Source organism: Leopardus geoffroyi, chromosome A3, assembly GCF_018350155.1.
Source record: "Leopardus geoffroyi isolate Oge1 chromosome A3, O.geoffroyi_Oge1_pat1.0, whole genome shotgun sequence".
NCBI classification, from domain to species: Eukaryota; Metazoa; Chordata; class Mammalia; order Carnivora; family Felidae; genus Leopardus; species Leopardus geoffroyi.
Genome location: NC_059336.1, coordinates 51854188 through 51875633, shown reverse-complemented (window position 1 = coordinate 51875633; position 21446 = coordinate 51854188). Strand labels below are relative to the sequence as shown.

Below are 21446 nucleotides of genomic sequence, written 5' to 3'. Positions count from 1 at the left end.
GTAGTAGAATATGAAATAATTGTTTAAAATAGCTTGGAAACTTACATGGTAGCTAAGATTATTATAAGTATGACTCCCTAAGAAAGCCATATCTCTCCATCTGTATCTCTCCATCCATCCATTAGAGGATCAACTACTTTACCTTTTTTACTTTACCTCACAAATGTCTATTAAATTCCTATTACTTTTAGTATATGATAAATGTGGAGTTTTTTTCCATGTTGAAAGGCTAAAGATTGGCATGTAAAAAATTATTACAAGAATTACTGAGCTCTCTTCAGGACTGAGACACTGGGTATCAATAGATTTCCTGTCAGGTCTCTCATTACTGTGTATTTTCTGTGCACTAGCTATTATTTCTATGTATACCTTGAATGCTAGGTAATTGACTGTTTTGTGTATTTAAACATAACTGCTTATAATGTCTTGATTCTGTATTTTAAAGTTCATTGATGTTTTGAGAAGATGTTGGAGACCCAAATGATGGTTTTAGTATTATTTCCCTATATCTATTGATTCCAAAAGAAAAGTAACCTAGAATTTCTAGTCTATTAAAATACAAAGTTTGAAGTAATAATTTTTGTTATAAGTATTCAGCATGCAGCAATCAGTAAAAAAAATTGTAGAGGTTTAGAGGTCTTTCTAAGATATATATATATTTTTAATTTTTTTTAACGTTTATTTATTTTTGAGACAGAGAGAGACAGAGCATGAGGGTCAGAGAGAGAGGGAGACACAGAATCCGAAACAGGCTCCAGGCTCTGAGCTGTCAGCACAGAGCCCGATGCGGGGCTCGAACTCACGGACCGTGAGATCATGACCAGAGCCGAAGTCGGCCGCTTAACCGACTGAGCCACCCAGGCACCCCTCTAAAATATTTAATAACTGGTCCATATACAGATTTCCACAGGTGGCCCCAATCATGTTTTTATATTTAGTTCAAATTTCAATCTAACAAGGCAGATATCCATAGAACCCTCCACTCAACAATTGCAGAATGTACATTCCTCTACAGTGTACCTGGAACATTCACCAGCATAGCCCATATGCCAAAAAAAATGGAACCTTAATACATTATACAAAGTATATTTTCTGACCACAGTGGAATTAAATTAGAAATCAGTAACAGAATGAAATTTGAGAAATTCACAAATGTATGGAAGTTGAATAATATGTAACTAAATAACCAACTGGCCAATGAAGTAATCACAAGGGGAATTAGAAAGTAAGATGAAAAAAAATGAAAACACATTTACCAAGACACATGGGATGCAGCTGGAACAATACTTAGGGGAGGATATGTAGCTGCAAATGCCTACATTAGAAAAGACGAATCTCAGTAATGTTACCTTCTACCATAAGACACTGGGATAATCCAGCAAACTAATCCTAAAGCCAGCAGTAAAGAAGTACTAAAGAGTAGAGCAGAAGTTTGTGAAACTGAGAATAGAAAAACAGTAGAGAAAATCAGCAAAACTGAAAGTTGGTTCTTTTTCCAGAGGTTTTGAAACCTGACAAACCTTTATCTAGGATTGGTCATTTGAAGAAAGACCAAACCAAGATTACTAAAATTGGGGGGAAAAAGAGACATGATCATCTTACAGAAATAAAAAGATTTATAAGGAAATATTATGAATAATTGTAGGCTAATAGATAAGTGAGGTGAAGTAGGCAAATTCCTAGAGGGATAAAAACTATCAAAAAATGACTCAAGAAGAAGTAGAAAAGTTAAACTGATCTGTAATAAGTTAAAGAGATTAAATTAATCAAAATACTGCCTACAGAGAAAAAGCCAGGTCCATATGGCTTCGTTGGTGAATTCTAATAGTCATTTAAAGAATTAATGTAAATTCTGCACAAACTCTTTTCAAAAATAGAAAAGGATCCCACACTTAACTCATCTTATGACGCCAGTATTATCATGATAACAAAACCAGACAAATATATCACAAGAACAGTAGAAACCAATCTCTTAGGATTACAGACATAAGACTCCTCAACCCAATACAAGCAAATTGAATCCAGTCACATATAAAAAGAATTGTATACCATAACTAAGTATGATTTATCCCAGGAATGTAAGGTTGACTTAACCTCAAGAAATCTACTCATGTTTTACCAGTAAAATAAGGATAAAAATCACATTATTTTCTCAACAGATTAAAAAAAAAAAGCATTTGACAATTCAACATACTTTTATGATAAAAGCAGTTAAAAGCTAGAGATAAAAGGGAACTTTCTTTATTGATAAAGTATATCCACAAAACCTCCACAGTTAATATCATACTTGATGAAAAAAAACCTGTATGCTTCTCCCTAAAATTAGGAACAAGAAAAGAATACTTATTCTCACCTCTTCTATTTAACATTGCACTGGAGTTTCTAGCCCGGGAAGTTAGTTAAGAAAATGAAATAAAGGCATCCAGAGTAGAGAGAAAGTAAAACTATTTGCAGATGACATGATCTTGTTTATATAAAAACCTAAGGAAGTCACTAAAAAAAAAAAAAAAAAAAAAAAACTATAAAAACTAATAAGCCAAATTAAGGTTAAAGGATACAAGTTCAATATTCAAGAAATCAATTGTATATTTATATGCTAGCAATGAACGATTTGAGAATGAATGTAAGAAAACAATTCCCCTTTCAGTGGCATCAAAAAGAATACTTAGAAATTAGTTTTTCAGAAGAAGTGTAAAACTCATGCTCTGAAAACTATAAAACATTGTTGAAACAAATTAAGAAGATCTAATAAAAATTGAATGACATCCTTATTCATGGATTGGAAGATTTAGCATGCTGGTACTTCCTAAACTGATCTACATATTCAGTGCAATCCTTGTTATAAAATCCCAGCTTGCTTCTTGGCAGAAATTAATAACCTCACCCTGAAATTCATATGGAAATGCCAGGGACCCAGAATATCCAAAACAAGCTTGAAAAAGGACTGAGTTGGAGAACTCACACTTCCTGATTTTAAAGTTTTCTACAAAGCTACATTAATGGATAGAGTGTGATGTTGGCATAAGGACAGATGTGCAGGTCTAGGGGCTAGAATTGAGAATCCAGAAATGACCCCTGACAGTGCATCCAAGGCCTACATATAAGAGGTAAAAAACACAAAACTCTCTGAAGAAACATACATGTAAATTGTGCCATTGGGTTTGAAAATGGCTTCTTAAATATGACACTGAAAGCAGAACGAAACAAAGAAGAAAGATAACTGGGGGCACCTGGGTGGCTCAGATCATGATCTCACGGTTTGTGGGTTGGAGCCAAGCCCATGTTGGGCTCTGTGCTGACAGCTCAAGGCCTGGAGCCTGCTTCAGATTCTGTGTCTCCCTCTCTCTCTCTCTGCTCTTGTGCTCTGTCTCTGTCAAAAATAAATAAACATTTTAAAAATTAAAAAAAAAATTAAATAAAAAAGGTTAATTGGGCTGTATCAAAATTTAAAACTTAACTGATTAAAAAATGGGTAAAGTACCTGAATAGACATTTTTCCAAAGAAGACCTATGCATGGCCAACAAGTATATGAAAAGGTAAACATCACTGATAATCCAAGAAGCACAGATTAAAACAAACCTACAGTGAGATCTCACCTCAGACCTGTTAGGATCTCAAGTGTGTTCTCACCACCAAAAATAAATAAAAGGTAACTGTGTGAGATGATGGGTATGTTAATTATCTTGGTTGTGGTAGCCATTTCACAATGTATACATATATTAAAACATCACATTGTACACCTTAAATACATTCAGTTTTGCTCATCTTAGTAATAAGGGTATATGGAAATAACATGAAAGAAAACATGGAATTGGGGAAAAGAGCAATGTATGTTAATTATTTACAGAAGGTCTGGATGGCTGGAGTACCAGATGTGAAGAAAGTAATGGGCAGTAGTGGGAGAAGAAAGCAGGGTTGAAGCAGGGTGATCTTTGGAGTTTTGCCAACAAATTTGGCTTCTACATCTCTACAGCCCTAGCTTCTTACAGTGCCTGATAAAAACACATATTCAATAAATGTTAATTGTTGTTAAGACCAAACCAGAAGACAAAAAAACCTCCATTGCTGAGAAAATTCTAACTAATAAAAATGAAATTTAAGACAAAACTTTTTTTTCTTTTTAACTTTTATGCTCCAGAGGATACCATCATGAAAGTCAAAAGACAATTCAACTGAATAGAGAATGTATTTTTCAAATCATATATCTGATAAGGGACTTCCATTTGAAATATTTTTTAAAAAGCGTTACAACTTAGTAATATAAAAGAAAACCTAATTTAAAATGCACTATGGATCTGAGTAGACATTTCTGTAAAAATCATATACAATTGGTCAATAAGCACATGAAATGATGCTCAACATTACTAACTTGGGAAATGCAAATCAAAACCATTTTGATATATCACATCCCATCACTAGGATGGCAAATTAAAAAACAAAAAACTAGGTAATCTTAATTGTGACCAAAATGTAAATGAAGAAATTGAAACTCCTATACTGCTGGTGAAATTATAAAACTGTAGCACCTTTGGAAAATAGTCTGGCAGTTCGTGAAAAGATTTAACATAGATTACTATGTAAGTCAGCATTTCCATTCCTAGGTATGTACAGGAGAGATGAAGGCATATGTATGCACAGAAATTTGTACAGGAATGTTCATAGCAGTGTGATTCATTCAATAGCCAAAAAGTGGACAATCCAAGTGTCCATCGGTGGATAAATGGATATGGTCTATGTATACAGTGGAATATTATTTGGTGGTAAAAACAAATGCTGTATTGATGCATACTACAACATGAATGAACCTTGAGAATATTGAAAGTAGGGGCGCCTGAGTGGCCTCTGTTGGTTAAGTGTCTGACTTAGGCTCGGGTCGTGATCTCACTGTTCGTGAGTTCAAGCCCTGCATTGGGTTCTCTCTGGTCAGCACAGAGTCTGCTTCAGATCCTCTGTTTTCCTTTCTCTTTGACTCTCTCTCTCTCAAATAAACATTTAAAAAAACAACAAATGAACCCAGTCTCAAACCTTAAAAAAAAAAGAAAGAAAATATTCAAAGTGACAGAAGCAAGTCACAAAAGACCACATATTGTATGATTCCATTTATATGAAAAATCCAGAATAGGTAAATCTATATAGAGAAGGCAGATCAGTGGTTGGGGCAGTATTGGGATGACTGCTAATGGTTAGGGTTTTTTGGGAGTAGGTGATGAAAATGTTCTAAAACTGATTATGATAATGGTTTCACAACTGTGTGAATATACTAAAAATCATTTAATTGTACACTTTAAATAGGTGAATTATATGGTGTATGAATTATGTCTCAATAAACCTATTAACAAAAAATTCACCACCACAACAAAAATAGAAATATAACCAGGCCTTTGTGGTTGTCTTGGTCGAGTCTCTTTAAACTTAAGATACTTCACTTTCTCCACCATCCTTCTTGCCTCCCATTTTTATGGTAGTTTGTGGAAGAGCTCAGTTGAGTATCTCACATTCTTAATTTTTCTGCATCCTTCTTTTTGGTATTATGTAACTTGTGTGGCAGAAATGCTTTATAGGTAATTCTGTGTACTCTATCTTGCCTACATATGTGTAGTCTCATTTGAAAGATTTCACTCTGAAAAAAATCACTTTGATTATGATGATGATGATACTTCTCCTCCTTCTCCTCCCCCTCTTCCCCACTTGGGGCTTGAACTCACAACCCCAAGATCAAGGGTCACATGCTCTACCAACTCAGCCAGCCAAGTGCCCCAAATCACTTTGATTCTTTACCAGTTTTAAATCTCATATTAAAATATAGGGTGAAGGGGATTAAGTATAGAAGATTTTACTGGAATTATGGCCTTAAGATAGTGAATAGTTATTAAATTCCATTCACCCATAAACATACAGTTTAGACATTTCTCCTTGAGGTGTCTAATTTTTCAATTTTGCTTGAAATTTCATTCCAGAAAATAATAACTAAGACTAGTAGGAAACCAGTGAAGATCTTTAAGGAGAAAATAGCATCAGATTTATGCTTTTGAAGATCCTTCACTGCAGTGAAGGCTCCAGAGCAGATGCTGGAGAACAGTTAGGAAAGTCTTAAGTAGTTCAGATGAATTAAGACAGTAATTTGCATTAGAATCATGGTTATGGAATTAGAAGTAGACTGTTGAGAAAATATTTAGGAGGTAAAACAGATGAGACTTCGTAATGGATCTAGTATATAAGTTGAGGTGTCTAGTTGGTTCCCAGGTTTCTGACTTTTGCAACTGAATGAATGTCAGTAGCATTCTCTCAAAATAGGAAATATTGGAGTACATCTGGGTTTGAGCCTCCTTAATCAGATAAGTTCTGGACAAGCTGAGTTTGAGATACCAAAATGGATGTGTCTGATAGACATCGATATAAGGGACCAGAGCTCAACACAAAGAGGAGTCTGTGCTAGATATGTAAATATGGGAGTCATTAATTTGTATGGGCTAATTAGTCTGTGTTGGCTAATACTGAATTTGAGGAACGCCAACATTTAATGACCAATTGAGTGAAGATGAACCGGCCAGAAAGACTGATAGTGATTAGAGAAGTAGAAGGAAAACTAGGAGAAATTGGTGTCACAGAAGCCAATGAGTATTTCAAAAGGAGGAAGTAGTCAGTAGTGCCTAGATGGTACTGTGAAAGGCTACATATGTCCTTCCAAACTCGTATGTTTATTTTCTGTACCTATTGATCATATCTGTGGTCTAATTACATATGACTTTGTATCCTAGCTTTTATTGTTTTTACTTAATTATTATTAATATTTTTCTTGTTTATAATCTTTAGTCCACAGAGTGGATATACACTTTTTTTTTAATATGAAATTTATTGTCAAATTGGTTTCCATACAACACCCAGTGCTTATCCCAACAGGTGCCCTCCTCAATGCCCATGACCCACTTTCCCCTCCCTCCCACCCCCCATCAACCCTCAATTTATTCTTAGGTTTTAAGAGTCTCTTATGTTTTGGCTCCCTCCCTCTCTAACCTTTTTTTTTTTCCCTTCCTCTCTGCCATGGTCTTCTGTTAAGTTTCTCAGGATCCACATAAGAGTGAAAACATATGGTATCTTTCTCTGTATGACTTATTTCACTTAGCATAACACTCTCCAGTTCCATCCACGTTGCTACAAAAGGCCAAATTTCATTCTTTCTCATTGCCACGTTGTATTCCATTGTATATATAAAGCACAATTCCTTTATCCATTCATCAGTTGATGGACATTTAGGCTCATTCCATAATTTGGCTATTGTTGAAAGTGCTGCTATAAACATTGGGGCACAAGTGCCCCTATGCATCAGCACTCCTGTATCCCTTGGGTAAATACCTAGCAGTGCTATTGCTGAGTCATAGGGTAGATCAGTTTTTAATTTTTTGAGGAACCTCCATACTGTTTTCCAGAGCGACTCCACCAGTTTGCATTCCCACCACCAGTGCAAGAGGGTTCCCGTTTCTCCACATCCTCTCCAGCATCTGTAGTCTCCTGATTTGTTCATTTTAGTCACTCTGACTGGCATGAGGTGGTATCTGAGTGTGGTTTTGATTTGTATTTTCCTGATGAGGAGCGACGTTGAGCATCTTTTCATGTGCCTGTTGGCCATCTGGATGTCTTCTTTAGGGAAGTGTCTATTCATGTCTTCTGCCCATTTCTTCACTGGATTATTTGTTTTTTGGGTGTGGAGTTCGAGTTAACCATTTCCCTATTGCTAAGTAATTAAGATACTTCTACATTTTTGAAGCACCTCATATGCTTTAGAAGGGGTGTATTTTAGGTGTTTTTCTTAGGCTACTATACCAGAAGTAGGATTCCATCAAAGGCTTAGAATATGTCTTTGTGGTCTTGACATTTTCTAGCAAAATGACATATTTTTGAAGCAGTGTTCATAGACATCTTTTAAAAAATTTTTTTAGTATTTTTATTTTTGAGAGACAGAGACAGAGCACTAGTGGGGGAGGGGCAGAGAGAGAGAGGGAGGCACAGAATCAGAAGTAGGCTCTAGGCTCCGAGCTGTCAGCACAGAGCCTGACTCAGGGCTTGAAGTCACGAACCATGAGATCATGACCTGGGCCAAAGTAGGATGCTTAACCAGCTGAGCCACCCAGATGCCCCATAGACATCTTTTTTAAACATTTGATTATTTTTACAAATTGACTTTATTAATTATTATTATTTATGCAAGTCACACCTGTTAAGAGGAAAGTATTACCCCAATTGCTAAAATTTTATAGTATTTTTAAAAAATATTCTTTCATATATCTTTTTCAATGTAAACCATAAATGGCATCATATTACACTTGTTTTTTTGTAATCCGCTTTTATCATCTAAATAAAATACAGATTCCATTATAATTTTTAGTGGTTACATGTGTATCTTAAAATTACTTAATCTTTTAAAGTCCAGATAATATGTTTGTATAGGTTCATCTCATTTAAAATCTTAGTGTACTGCTGCTGGGTTAAGGGATATATGTATTTAAATTTTCAAATATATATTTCTACATGTGTTGCTTATGGTTTCAAAGTGAGGGTTTTTGTTAGAGAACTCTTTTTCTTTTGAAAAAGGATAATTTTTGGAAAATTGTGGTATTTGATTTCATACATCTAAAATTACTGTGCTTTTGTATCTTCCATCATTTTATCTTTAGCTTTTGCCTGTGATTACAGAGCAGTTACAGTGGATGCCATTTGTGAATGCCAAACTTCATCAGCCTTTTGTAAAATTTATATATTGGTCTCTAAGGCAGCTAGATGCTGGAACACAGGTAATTGATTAATAGTCTATGTTTTTTAATTATTTTTCTTGATCTTGTTCTTTTACAGGTTTTTTGTTCTGTTTACATTTCAGAACTTTTTGCCTTCTCTGCTTTATTTATTACTTTCTCTTTATCCTTTTATAAATACTGTTTTTCAGTGCCGTAGGTTTTAATCAATATGTAAAATTGTTTTTTGAGTTTCAAAATTATATAATAAGTGTCACTGTTCGGTTATTGTTAAAACCTACTGCCCCCTCCCCACTATATTTTATAATATTTCATATTTTACTGAAGGTAATAAAAATGTAAGATTTTCTTGTGTTTATGCCAGTAAGTACATATTAGCTAAATTAGATAATAATTTTTATAATAGCCTAATCAGAACAAAAAATTATTCTAGCATATTATAAAATGAATGCTGTATGTTATCTGTTCATATAAGGTTCATTCAATTTAAATTATGTCATGCATATGTAATCATTTGTTCTATGAGCTGTATTAGGTTTGTAAAATTTTATTTCCCTAATTAGTATTGATAAATGCTGTTATAGCTTTCATTTACTTAAAGGAGAAAAATGAATTTGTGCTTGGGTAGTGTAATCTTGGTCTATGGAATTATAGAAGCACATAGCTAAATCACTCAGTGTGGTACTTATGATTAAGTAGTATTAATTGAGTCATGTGATTATTATGTAGTATGATGATTAAGATTAAGCAAAAATATCTTTCCTGAGGTGGTATTCCATATATTTTGCCTCTGTGTTGCACAAGTAAACACAGGAGCATAAATGCACACATGTGCTTGCACACCCCCCAGCCCCATGGAATATCATTTTTAATTTATTAGTCTTAACTACATTTCTCACTAAACAAAGTTATATTGGTTATCAGATCTTGTAATGTTGCTATCTTCTTTTTAAAATTTTATTTTGCTGTTTGTATAATGGTTTCTGAATGCTCTCAGCCACAAAAGGCTAGGCTCAGAAATTGAATGAAATCTTACTTTATCTTCCTTCCAAATATTCTTCTCATTTTCCTTCAGATAATTTATAGTTTATTTTTATCTACAAATATATACTCTGCACCCTACTCTGTGTGCTATTCTAGACAGATACTAGCCTGCATCTATGTTTCTAATGAAAAGTAGCATTCTTGCCACGGTCCTGTTTCTTTATTCAGCATTGATGGATTTCTAATATTTCAGTTTTAACAGTTGTCTGATTGAAAATACTTTTTCATTCTTTTTAATGTTTATTTTTAAGTTTTAAAAATGTTTGTTTATTTTTGAGAGTGAGAGAGACAGAATGTGTGCAGGGGAGAGGCAGAGAGAGAGGGAGACACAGAACTGGAAGTGGGTCCAGGCTCTGAGTTCATGTACTTTTTAAAAATTAAGCTTTTTATTTTGACATGATAGTAGATTCACTCAGTAATAACAACTACTACAGAGAAATCACTTGTGTCCCTAACCCACTTTCCCCCAATGGTAACATCTTGAAAAACTAGTACAATATCACAGCCACAATTGATAGTAGTCAAAATAGTAGGAGTTCTACATCACCATAGAGATTCTTCATGTTGCTTTTTTTATGTGTGTGTGTGTGTGTGTGTGTGTGTGTGTGTGTGTGTATACAGACTTTATTTTTTAGAGCTAATTTGGGTTCACAGTAAAATTGAGCACAGAAATTCCCCCTATACTCCCTGACCCCACATATGTACTGCTTACCACACTATCAGCTTCCTGCAACAGACTTTGTTACAAATTGTTACAATTTGTTACACTTGATGAACCTATCTTGGTATGTCCTTCCACTCCAAGTCCATACCTTACATTAGAGTTCACTTTGGTGTTTTACATTCTCTGAGTTTTGACAAAAATATAATGGTATATGACCATCATTTACAGAATAATTTGATACTAAAAATAGTTTTCCCTAAAATTCCTCTGTGCTCTGCCAATTTATACTTCCCTCACCCCTAATTCCTGCAGACCACTAATCCTTTTACTCTTTGCTTTTTACATAATGTCATAGCTTTGCCCTTTACAGAATATCATATAGTTAGAGTTATTCGGTATGTCGCCTTTTCAGATTGGCTTCTTTCACTTAGCAGTATGTATTTAAGATTCCTCCATGTCTTTTCTTGGTTTGATAGCTCATTTCTTTCAGTGCTGAGTAACACTCTGTTGTCTGTATGTACCACGGTTTATCCATTCACCTACTGAAGGCTCTCTTGATTGCTTCCAAGTTTTGGCACGTATGAATAATATAAACATCCATGTGCAGGATTTGTGTGACATTAATTTTCAGTTCCTTTGGGTAAATACCAAGGAGCACAATTGTTAGATAGATATGGTAAGAGTATGTTTAATTTTTTTGAAAAACTGTAAGCTGCCTTCAAAAGTGGCTATACCATTTTGCATTTTACCAGCAGTGAATGAGAGTTTCTGTTGCTCCACATCCTCATCAACATTTGGTGTTGTCAGTGTTTTGGGTTTTGGCTGTTCTAATTGGTGTAGAGTCAAGTCTCCTTTTAATTTGCAATTCCCTAATGACATACTGTTGGGCATCTTTTCATATGCTGATTTGCCATCTGTATATCTTCTCTGGTGAGGTTTCCAGGTTCTTTTGCCCATTTTTTAAATTGGGTTTTCTTACAATAGCGTTTTTAGAATTCTTTCTAAATTTTGGATAACAATTCTTTATCAGATGTGTCTTTGCAGATATTTTCTCCTCCCAATCTGTTTCTCATTTCTCATTCTCTTGACAGAGTGGTTTTTAATTTTAATGAAGTCCAATTTCTCAGTTATTTTTTGTGCATCATGCCTTTAGTGTGGTATCTAAAAAGTATTTATTGTATCTAGCATCTTACACACTCATGGAGAATTGACCCCTTTATTATTGTGTAATGCCTTTCTTTCCCTGGTAACTTTCCTTGCTCTGAGGTCTGTTTTGTCTGAAATTAATATAGTTATTCCAGCTAGCTAGCTTTTGATTAGTGTTTACATGGTATATCTTTCTATCCATTTACTTTCAATCTGTATTTGTCTTTATATTTAAAGTGGGTTTCGTAAAAAATAAAAAATAAAAAAAAATAAAGTGGGTTTCTTGTCGACAATGTGGGTCTTGTATTTTGATTTAGTCTGATAATCTCTTTTAATTGGTATATTTTGACTATTGATATTGAAAGTGATTATTGATATTGTTGGATTAATATCTACCATAGTTGTCACTGTTTTTTATTTATTGACAATTATTCTTTGTTCCTGTTTTGTTCTCTCAGTCTTTTCCTGCCTTTTGTGGTTTTAATTGGACCTTTTATATGCTTCTAACTTTCCCTTCTTTCTTAGCCTTCAGTTGTACTTCTTTTTCTACATTTTTTAGTGGTTGCCCTGACTTTGCAATATACACTTAGAACTACTCTAAATCCACTTTCAAATTACACTATACAGCTTTACATGTAGTGTGAGTATTTTATGATACAGTAGACTCACCTTACCTGCGATTTCAGTTACCCATGGTAAACCAAAGTCTGGAAGCAGATGATCCTCCTTCTGAAGTATTGTCAAAGGTCAGTAATAGTCTAATGCTAAGTAGGGTCACAATGTCTATATCATTTACCTCACTTTGTCTCATCCTGTAGACATTTTAGCATCTACAATATTACCATAAGGGTGAGTACAGTACAAATAAGATATTTTGAGGGAGAGGCCACACTCATACAACTTTTATTATGGTATGTTGTTGTAATCTGTTTTATTATTGTTAACCTCTTACTGTACATAACTTATAAATTAAACTTTATCATAGGTATGTATGTATAGGAAAAGATGCAGTATATAAAAGGTTTGGTACTGTCCATGGTTTCGGATATCCACTGTGGTCTTGGAACACATGTCCTGTGTTAAGGGGGGACTACTATAACACAATACTGCTGATGTCTTCCTCCTGTCTCTTATTCCCTTGTATAATTCCTGTCATTCATTTCACTACACATTAACCTACATAAACATGTATATATCTATATCTACGTCTATGATACAATGATCAATAATACAATTGTGTATACACACAGGTACACATGCACATGCTCACAGACACACAGGCATCCATAATCCAACACATTGTTGCTATTGTTTTCAAAAAACTTATCTGTTAGATCAGTTAATAACAAATAAAAGCACTTATTCCTTCTCTAATGCTCTTTATGTACATCCAGGTTTCTAAGCTATATAATTTTCCTTGTCTCTAAATAACTTTTATTAATACTACTTTCAGTAACAGAATCCCTCAATTTTTGTTGGTGTGAGAAAATCTTTATTTTTCCTTTATTTTTGATAGATAATTTCAGAGTATGTAGATAATTTCAGAGTATGGTGGGGTTTTTTCCTCAGCATTTTAAACATTTCATTATATTTTCTTCATGCTTACATGGTTTTTGAGGAGACTTTGGATGTAATTCTTATCTTTGCTTCTCTGTAAATAACCTTTTTTCTCTTTTGGCTTCTATCAAGATTTTCAAAAAAAGCTTTTATTTTCTGAAGTTTGAATATGATATGCCTTAATGCATTTTTGTGTGTGTGGTATTTATCCTCTTAGGTGTTCTCTGAGCTTCCTGGTTTTGTGGGGTTTGTTTCTTGTGTTAATTTGGAGGAAATTCTGTCACTACTGCTATATATATATATATATATATATATATATATTTTTTTTTTTTTTTTTTTTTTTTTGAGAGTGTGTGAGTGAGTGAGGGGCAGAGGAAGAATCCCAGGAAGTGCGGAGAGAGAGGAGACAGAGTGCAGAGCCCAGAGCAGGGCTCAAGGTCACCAGAAGCAGGGCTCAAGATCACCCAATGTGGGGCTCAAACTCACAAGTCGTGAGATCATGACCTGAGCCCAAGTGGGATGCTTCACCAGCTGAGCCACCTAGGATCCCCACTTCAAATATTTATTTTATTCCTTTGTTTATTTTCCTTCTGGTATTTTCATTACCCATGTGTTGCACCTTTTGTAATTGTCTCATAATTTTTGGATATTCTGTTCCATTTTTTCCAGTTTGGGTTTTCCTCCTTGTGTTCCAATTTCTGTTGATGTGCCTTCAGACTTAGATATTATTTCTTTGTCTGTGTCTAGTCTACTAATGAGCCCACCAAAAGTATTCTGCATTTACAGTGTTTCTGATCTCTAGTATTTTTGTTTTTTTGGGGTTTAATTTATTTATTTTGGGGGGGTACAGAGAGAGAGGGAGAGAGAGAATTCCAAGGAGGCTCCACACTATCAGCACAGAGCCCAACACTGGGCTCAATCTCAAGAACCATGAGATCATGACCTGAGCCAAAATCAAGAGTCAGACGCTTAACTGACTGAGCCACCCAGGTGCCCCTCTGTTATTTCTTTTGATTCTTTCTTAGAGTTTCCATCTCTCTGCTCTCTGTTGTCTACTTGTTTCATTAGAGCTCTTAGAATATTAATCATAGTTGTTTTAAATTCTTTGATTATTCCAGCATTTCTACCATATTTGAGTCTGATTCTGAAGTTTGCTCTGTCTTTTCACACTGTGTTTTTTGCCTTTTAGCATGGCTTGTAATTTTTTCTTGTTATCTGGACATGATGTACTGTGTAAAAGTGACTGCTGTAAATGAACCTTCAATACTATGGTTAAATGTGTGGGAAGGGGAAGTGTTCTGTAGTTGTGTAATTCAGTCTCAGTCATTTGGTGAGCTTGTGTCTCGGGGCTATGAACTTCATAAATGCCTCTCAGTTTTTCTCCCCATGAGGTGGGGCAGGATTGCTAGAGTGGGCTGGAGTTTCGTATTTCCTTTCTGCTAGGTCTGTTAGACTCTTATAAAATCTCAGTAGGTTAAGCTCTGGTAAGGTAGTTTCTCTTGAGGACAGATCTTTTTAACAAGGACAAAATTGTGTCATATTTCCAAATGGTTACTTTTTTACCCCCCCTACCTGAAGCATGAGGGGATTTTTCTCCAGTCTTCACTGTGAGAACTGTTAGAGCTCCTCATCTAAAACCAACAAAATCTGAGAACTCCCTTGTGACTGGCCACAGCCAGCATTTTTAACTCTCAGACTTGTTCACATTGGGCCTCCAGCAGTTTTCTTTTCTTTTTCCTTTTTTAAAATATGGCACACTTCATGAATTTGCATGTCATCCATACTCAGGGGCCATGCTAATCTTTTCTGTATTGTTCCAATTTTAGTATATGTGCTGCCGAAGCAAGCACTCCAGCAATTTTTGGTTATGGTTCATATTTTCCTACCCTGGTACCAGTTCCCACAGAGATTTCAGCTCATGGGTTTCTGCTGCAGTAAGCTGTAATTCTCTGTATTCACCTGTCTGTCTCCAAATTTGGGCTTTGCCCTGTGTTCTCACTTCTGTTGGATCTAAGAAAGTTTAATTTTTCAGTTGTACAGCTTTTTACTTTTGTTAGGATGGAGTGATAACTTCCAACCCCCTTACCTGCCTAACCAGAAATCAGAAGTTCTCATGTTGCATTTTTATAGCAATACCCACTTTCCTCCTGGTCTACCCCCTCTTTAATCCCTCCAGCCACGAACTTCCATTTCTATGATTTTGTCATTTCACAAATGTTATATGACATTTGTGTCATATAGTATGTAACCCTTTGAGATTGACTTTTTTTACTTAGCATAATTTGCTGGAGATCTATTTAAGTTGTGGCATTTCTTTTTATTGATTCCATGATAGGAATATACCACATTTTAACCATTCATTCATTGGTTAAAGGAAACTGGTTTTTAACCATTATAAATGCTGTAAACATTTATGTGGAGGTTTTTGTGTATAAAGTTTTTATTCCTCTAGGATAAATGTCCAAGAGTGTAGTTGTTGTATGGTAGCTCCATGTTTAATTTTTTTAATAAACTGCCAAATTTTAAGAGTGATTTTATTATTTTATGCTCTTACCAGCAATATATGAGTGATCTAGTTTCTCCATGACCTCACCAGCATTTAGTGTTTTTATTATTTTTTTAAGTTTTATTTTTTATTTTATATTTTATTTTGTTATTTTATTTTATGTTTTTTTTTAATTTTAGAGAGAGAGATTGCAAGCAGGGGAGGGGCAGAGAGAGGCAAACAGAAAATCCCAAGCAGGCTCTGCAGGAGCGGTGTGGAGCCTGACAAGGAGCTTGGACCCACCAACTGTGAGATCATGACCTGAGCCAAAACGAAGAGTCAGAAGCTTAACTGACTGAGTCACCCAGGCACCACTATGTTGTTACTATTTTTTATTTTCACCATTCTGGTAGTATTGTTTTCTCATTGGAGTTTTCATTTGCATCTCTCCAGTGGCTAAACGTATCTTCTCATGTGTTTGCTTTCCAAATGTATATCCTCTTCAGTATGTTTTTGTCTTTTGCCCATTCTCTAATTGGATTATTTGTCTTCCGTTGTTTTGAGACTTGTTTACATACTTTAGGTACTAGTCCTTTGTTGGATATGTCATTTGGAAATACTATTTTTCTTTTTTTGTAGCTTGTATTTTCATCCAACCAAGGTCTTTTGCAGAGCTTTAAATTTTGATGATTTCCAGTGAACTGGTTTTTTCTTTTGTGGATGTTGCTTTTGGGGTCAAGTGTAAGGATTTTTTGCCTAACCCTAAATTGTGTTCTCCTGGTTTTTTTCTTAAAATTTTCTATGTTTGCATTTTCTACATGTAAGTCTGTGTACAGTTTGAGTTAATTTTGTATGAGGTGTGAGACTTAGATCAAGATTACATTTTTGCCTGTAAATGTCCAGTTGCTCTAGCACCTTTTACTGAAAAGGCTTTCCTTCCTCTGCACCTTTGTCAGTTGGGAATAATTATGTGGGCTTCTTTCTTGATTCTCTGTTATGTCCATGTATCTGTATGTCTGTTCCTTCGCCAGTTCCATTCTGTTGATTACTATAATTTTAAAATATGTTTTGAGAAAAAAAAAAAAAAGAGAGAGGGAGAGAGCCAAAACTTGAGTCTCTTAAAGACTGAGAATAAACTGAGGGTTGATGGGGGGTGGGAGGGAGGGGAAAGTGGGTGTTGGGCATTGAGGAGGGCACCTGTTGGGATGAGCACTGGGTGTTGTATGGAAACCAATTTGACAATAAATTTCAGGAAAAGAAAAAAATAAAATATGTTTTGAAGTTGAGTAGTTTGATTTTTTCCCCATTTTCCTGTTTTTGTTTTATTTAATTAAAAAAATTTTTTTTTAATGTTTGGTTATTTTTGAGAGAGAGAGATTGAGAGAGAGAGAGAGAGCAGTGGAGGGGCAGAGAGAGATAGAGGGAGACACAGAATCAGAAGCAGGCTCCAGGCCCTGAGCTGTTAGCACAGAGCCTGATATGGGGCTCAAACTCACAAACTGCGAGATCATGACCTGAGCTGAAATTGGACACTAAATGGACTGAGCCACCCAGGTGCCCCCTCATTTTCCTGTTTTTCAAAAATGTTTATAAATAGTTCCTTTGCCTTTCCTTATACATTTTAGAATAATCTTCACTATCTACAAAATATCTTGCTGAGGTTTTGATACAAATTGCATTAGCCTGTATACAAATTTAAGAAAAATTGGCATCTTTACAGTGTTGGGTGTTCCAGTTCAGAAACATGATTTCTCCATTTTATTTAGAAAGTTGATTTCTTTCATCCATGTTATGTAGTTTTAAGCATAGAATTCCTGTCCATTATTTGTTAGATTTTCAGCTGCATATTTAGTGTTTTTGAGTGGTTAAAGTTGGTATTTTTAAAATTTTGGTGTCCCTGTTGTTCATTCTGTATCCTATGACCATGATCTTATTAGTTTTAGGAGTTTTCTTGAAGATTCTTTGGGATTTTGTATATAGTCGTGCATCTATGAATAAGAAAGTTTTCTTGTTTTCCTTTTTTGACTATATGCTTTCAATTTTTGTCTTTCATAAGCTACAATATCTAGGACTATGGTGAATATGAATGATAATGGAAGTCATTGGCTTGTTCTTGATCTTAGGGGAAAATAGTCCTTTCACTATTAATATTAGCTATAGTTTTATAGATGCTTTTTGTCAAGTTTAGTTCCCCTCTATTACTATTTTTCTGAGTTTTTATAATCATGAATGAGTGTTAAAATGTTTTTTAAATGGATTTTTGTATTTACTGAGAGGATCGTGTGATTTTTTTCTTTAACCTGATAATGTGGCTTTCAAATGGCTTTCAAATACTGAGCTAGTCATGTGTTCCTAAAATAAACCCCACTTGGCCATGTTGTATAGTTCTTTTTATATTTGCTGAATTCTGTTTCCTGGTATTTTGTTAAAGAGTTTCCTATCTATATTCATTAGGGGTATTGATTTACAGTTTTCTTTTATACTGTCTTTGTCTGGTTTTGTATCAGGGTCATACTATGTTCATAAAATTTATTGGGAATTGTACCATCCTCTCACTTTTCTAAAAGAAATTAGATAGAATTAGTGTTCATTTTTCTTCAGACAGCTGGTAGAATTCTTCTATGAAACTCAGCCTGAATATGTCTTTTTTTGGGAGATTCAAGTTCCTTAATAGTTATAAGGATATTCTAATAGGTGATTCATATAAGTGATTTATAGAAGTGTGTGCTTTTCAAGGAATTGAATGACCCATTTTGTCTAAGCTGTTAAATATATATGTGTAAAATTTTTCGTAATATTCTCTTATCCTTTTGATGTTCTCAGTGTTGGTAGTGATGCCCTCTCTTTCGTTCCTGGTATTGATACTGTGTCACTTTTTTTTGGCTTTCTTGACAGAAATTTGTTTGTTTTATGGATTTTTTTTCCCCAAAGGATTATCTCTGTTTCATAGTTTGCATTTTTATCTTGTCTTTATTATTTCCTATCTTCTGTTTGCTTTGGATTTATTTTGTTCTTTTTTAGGTTACTGAGGTAAAAACTCAGATTATTGATTTGGGACTTCCTTTTTTCTAACATAGTGATATTTTTAGTCCTGTTTTTCTTTCAGCACTGCTTTAACTGTATCCCACAAATTTTGATATGTTCCATTTTCATTTACTTTCAATTTAATGTATTTTTAAAAGTTCCCTTCAAACATCCTCTTGAACCATGATTTATTTAGAAGTTTGTCATAGATCTTGCTTTTACCTTTCTGTTTTTTTTGGGTTTGGTTGTATTGTTGGTGTTGTTTGGCTGAAGATATGTAGTCTGCTGTTGTTGTGTGGAGTGTTCTATAAATGTGGATTTGATTCTACTGGTTGATGGTATTTTAGAATTAGTTTAGGTCCTTGTTAATATTCTGTCCAGTTGTATCAAGTGTTCAGTGAAGTCTTCAGCTATAATTGTGAATTTATATATTTGTCCTATTTGGTATTATCATTTTTTTGCCTCATATATTTTGCAACTCTGTTGCTTTGCACATATAAATTTAAGCTTGTTCTGTCTTTTTGGTGGATTGACTCTTTTTTCGTTATGTAATGTCTCTCTCTGTACCTGGTAATTAACCTTGCTCTGAGAGCTATTTTCTGATATTAATATGACCAACCACTCTGCTTTCTTTAGATTTATAATGTCCTTTTCTATTTTTTAATTTTGACCTACTTGTAATGTTATATTTGAAATGAGTTTTTTATAGATAGCATATAGCTAGATTTTCTTTTTACTCAACTTTATCAAGTTCTGTGTTCTAATTGGTATATTTAGGCCATTTATATTTAATGTAGTTATTGATATGTTAGGGTTTAAGTTTGTTGACTTTATTTTGTGTTTACTGTTTGTTTTCATTTCTCTTTTTCATTTCTCTGGGTTTTTCCCCCTGCTTTCCTATGGGTTACTTGAACATTTTTTAAAACTCCATTTTGGTTCATTTATAGAATTTTGAGTATTTCTCTTTTTATAGCTTTTTTATTAGTTTTTCTAGGTAGCACATTGTATATAAATAATTTACCATAGTCTACTGGTGTTTTCATTTTGTCAGTTTGACTAAAATAGAGAAACCTTGCCTTTTCATCCCTTAATTAACCCCCTCTATAATACTACTGTGCTAATATTTCTTCTACATACATTTAGAATCACATTAGACAGTGTTACTATTTTTGCTTCTACTGTCAAACATAAAACTCAGAATTTGCCCATATTTTTTGCTTACTGTGTTCTTTCTTCTTTCCAGATATTATAGGGTTCCTTCTTTTATTATTTCATTTCACCATTGAGAACTTCTTTCAGGCAGTCTTTTAGAAGAGGTCTGCTGTTAACAAATTGTTTTATTAGTTTTACTTCATCTTAGAATGTCCTAGTTTCCTCTTCATTCCTGAAGGATATTTTCACTGGGCATTTTGAGATGATAGTTATTTTCTTATAATACTTGAAAAATGTTGTGCTAATTTCTTTTAGCCAATTTTCATGGCTTTACAATAAGAAATCCACTGTTACTTGAATTGTTTTCTTCATATATGTTAATTTCTCTGTTACTGCTCTCAATTTTTTTCTTTTTCTTTAGTTTTCACAAATTGGCTATGATGTATCTTGGATTTGATTAATTTGGCTTGATTACTTTGGATTTATCCTTTCTGGGGTTTGGTCACCTTCTTCAGTGTCTAGATTTTTTTTTGCCCCCAAATTTGGGAAGTTTTCAGCCATTATTTCTTCAAATATTTTTTCAGTCCCCCCTGATTTTTTTTGTTTGTTTTCAGGATTCTGATTGACATGATGATTAAATATTTTGTTTTAGTTCCTCAGTTCCTTGAATTTCTGTTTATTTTTCCCTCCAGTTTTTTTTTTTTTTATGTTGTTCAGATTGGGTAAATTCAGTTGTTTTATTTTCCAGTTAACCAATTATTTCCTTGTGTTCTCCATTCAGCTGTTTAACCTATTGGTTTTTTATTTTGGTTAATGTATTTTCAGTTATAAAATTTCCATTTGGTTCTTTATATTTTCTCTGGTAAGGATTTCTATTTCTTTGATAAGTTTTCTATTTTTCTTTTTTTTAAATGCATAATTACTAATTTTATCACAGCTGCTTTAAAATGTCAGATAATTTTTTTTTAATTTTTAATATTTATTTTTTTGAGAGAGAGACTGAGCACAAGCAGGGGAGGGGTAGAGAGAGGGAGACACAAAATCTGAAGCAGGCTCCAAGGTTTGAGCTGTTAGCATAGAGCCCAACTCTGGGTTTGAACTCATGAACCGTGAGATCATGACCTGAGCCGAAGTTGGACATTTAACCAACTGAGCCACCCAACTGCCCCTGTTTGTCAGATAATTCTAACATCTTTGTGCTATTGGTATTGCCAATTACTGATTTTCATTCCATTTAAGATCTTCCTGGTTCTTGGTGTGATTAGTGATTTTTTTATTGAAAACTGGACAGTTTGGTATTATAAAACTTTGGATCTCTGTTTATCTGGCTTTGACACTGCTCTTGCAGAGAGGAAATACAGGGTGGCTCCTCTTTATTGCCAACTTAAGTAGGAGTTCTGATTCCCCATTAGGCCTTCACTGAGATACCTCCCTAACTGGGAGGGATGGGAGTGCCTCATTACTACCCCTCACATGGCCTTCCTGGACACTTTGTTACTGCCTGGTTTTAGGCTTTCCTGGAAAGTGTAGGCTGTCCTTGAAATTTTGTTCATCTAAGTGGATATTGGACCACAGATTTTTCTGTGGTGTTTGGCTGAATTGTGGTTTTGTCTAAAAGTTTCTTGT

General features: G+C 34.3%; 1 protein-coding gene and 1 non-coding gene across 8 annotated transcripts in view; one reads left to right on the top strand and one right to left on the bottom strand.

Moving 5' to 3' along the window:
* CCDC138 (coiled-coil domain containing 138) overlaps window positions 1-21446 on the top strand; it is a 138132-nt gene that overhangs the window by 49308 nt on the left and 67378 nt on the right. For 5 of the 7 annotated variants that reach the window (XM_045443732.1, XM_045443733.1, XM_045443730.1 and 2 more), the window contains one exon: window positions 8674-8790. The exons of the other annotated variants lie outside the window; for them this stretch is intronic. In XM_045443732.1, coding sequence (XP_045299688.1) covers window positions 8674-8790 — 117 coding nt within the window. The remainder of the gene's footprint in view (window positions 1-8673; window positions 8791-21446) is intronic. 7 annotated transcript variants of the gene reach the window in all.
* On the bottom strand, window positions 14903-15009 carry LOC123581827. Its single transcript, XR_006704039.1, has one exon. It is a non-coding gene; the product is annotated as a U6 spliceosomal RNA (small nuclear RNA).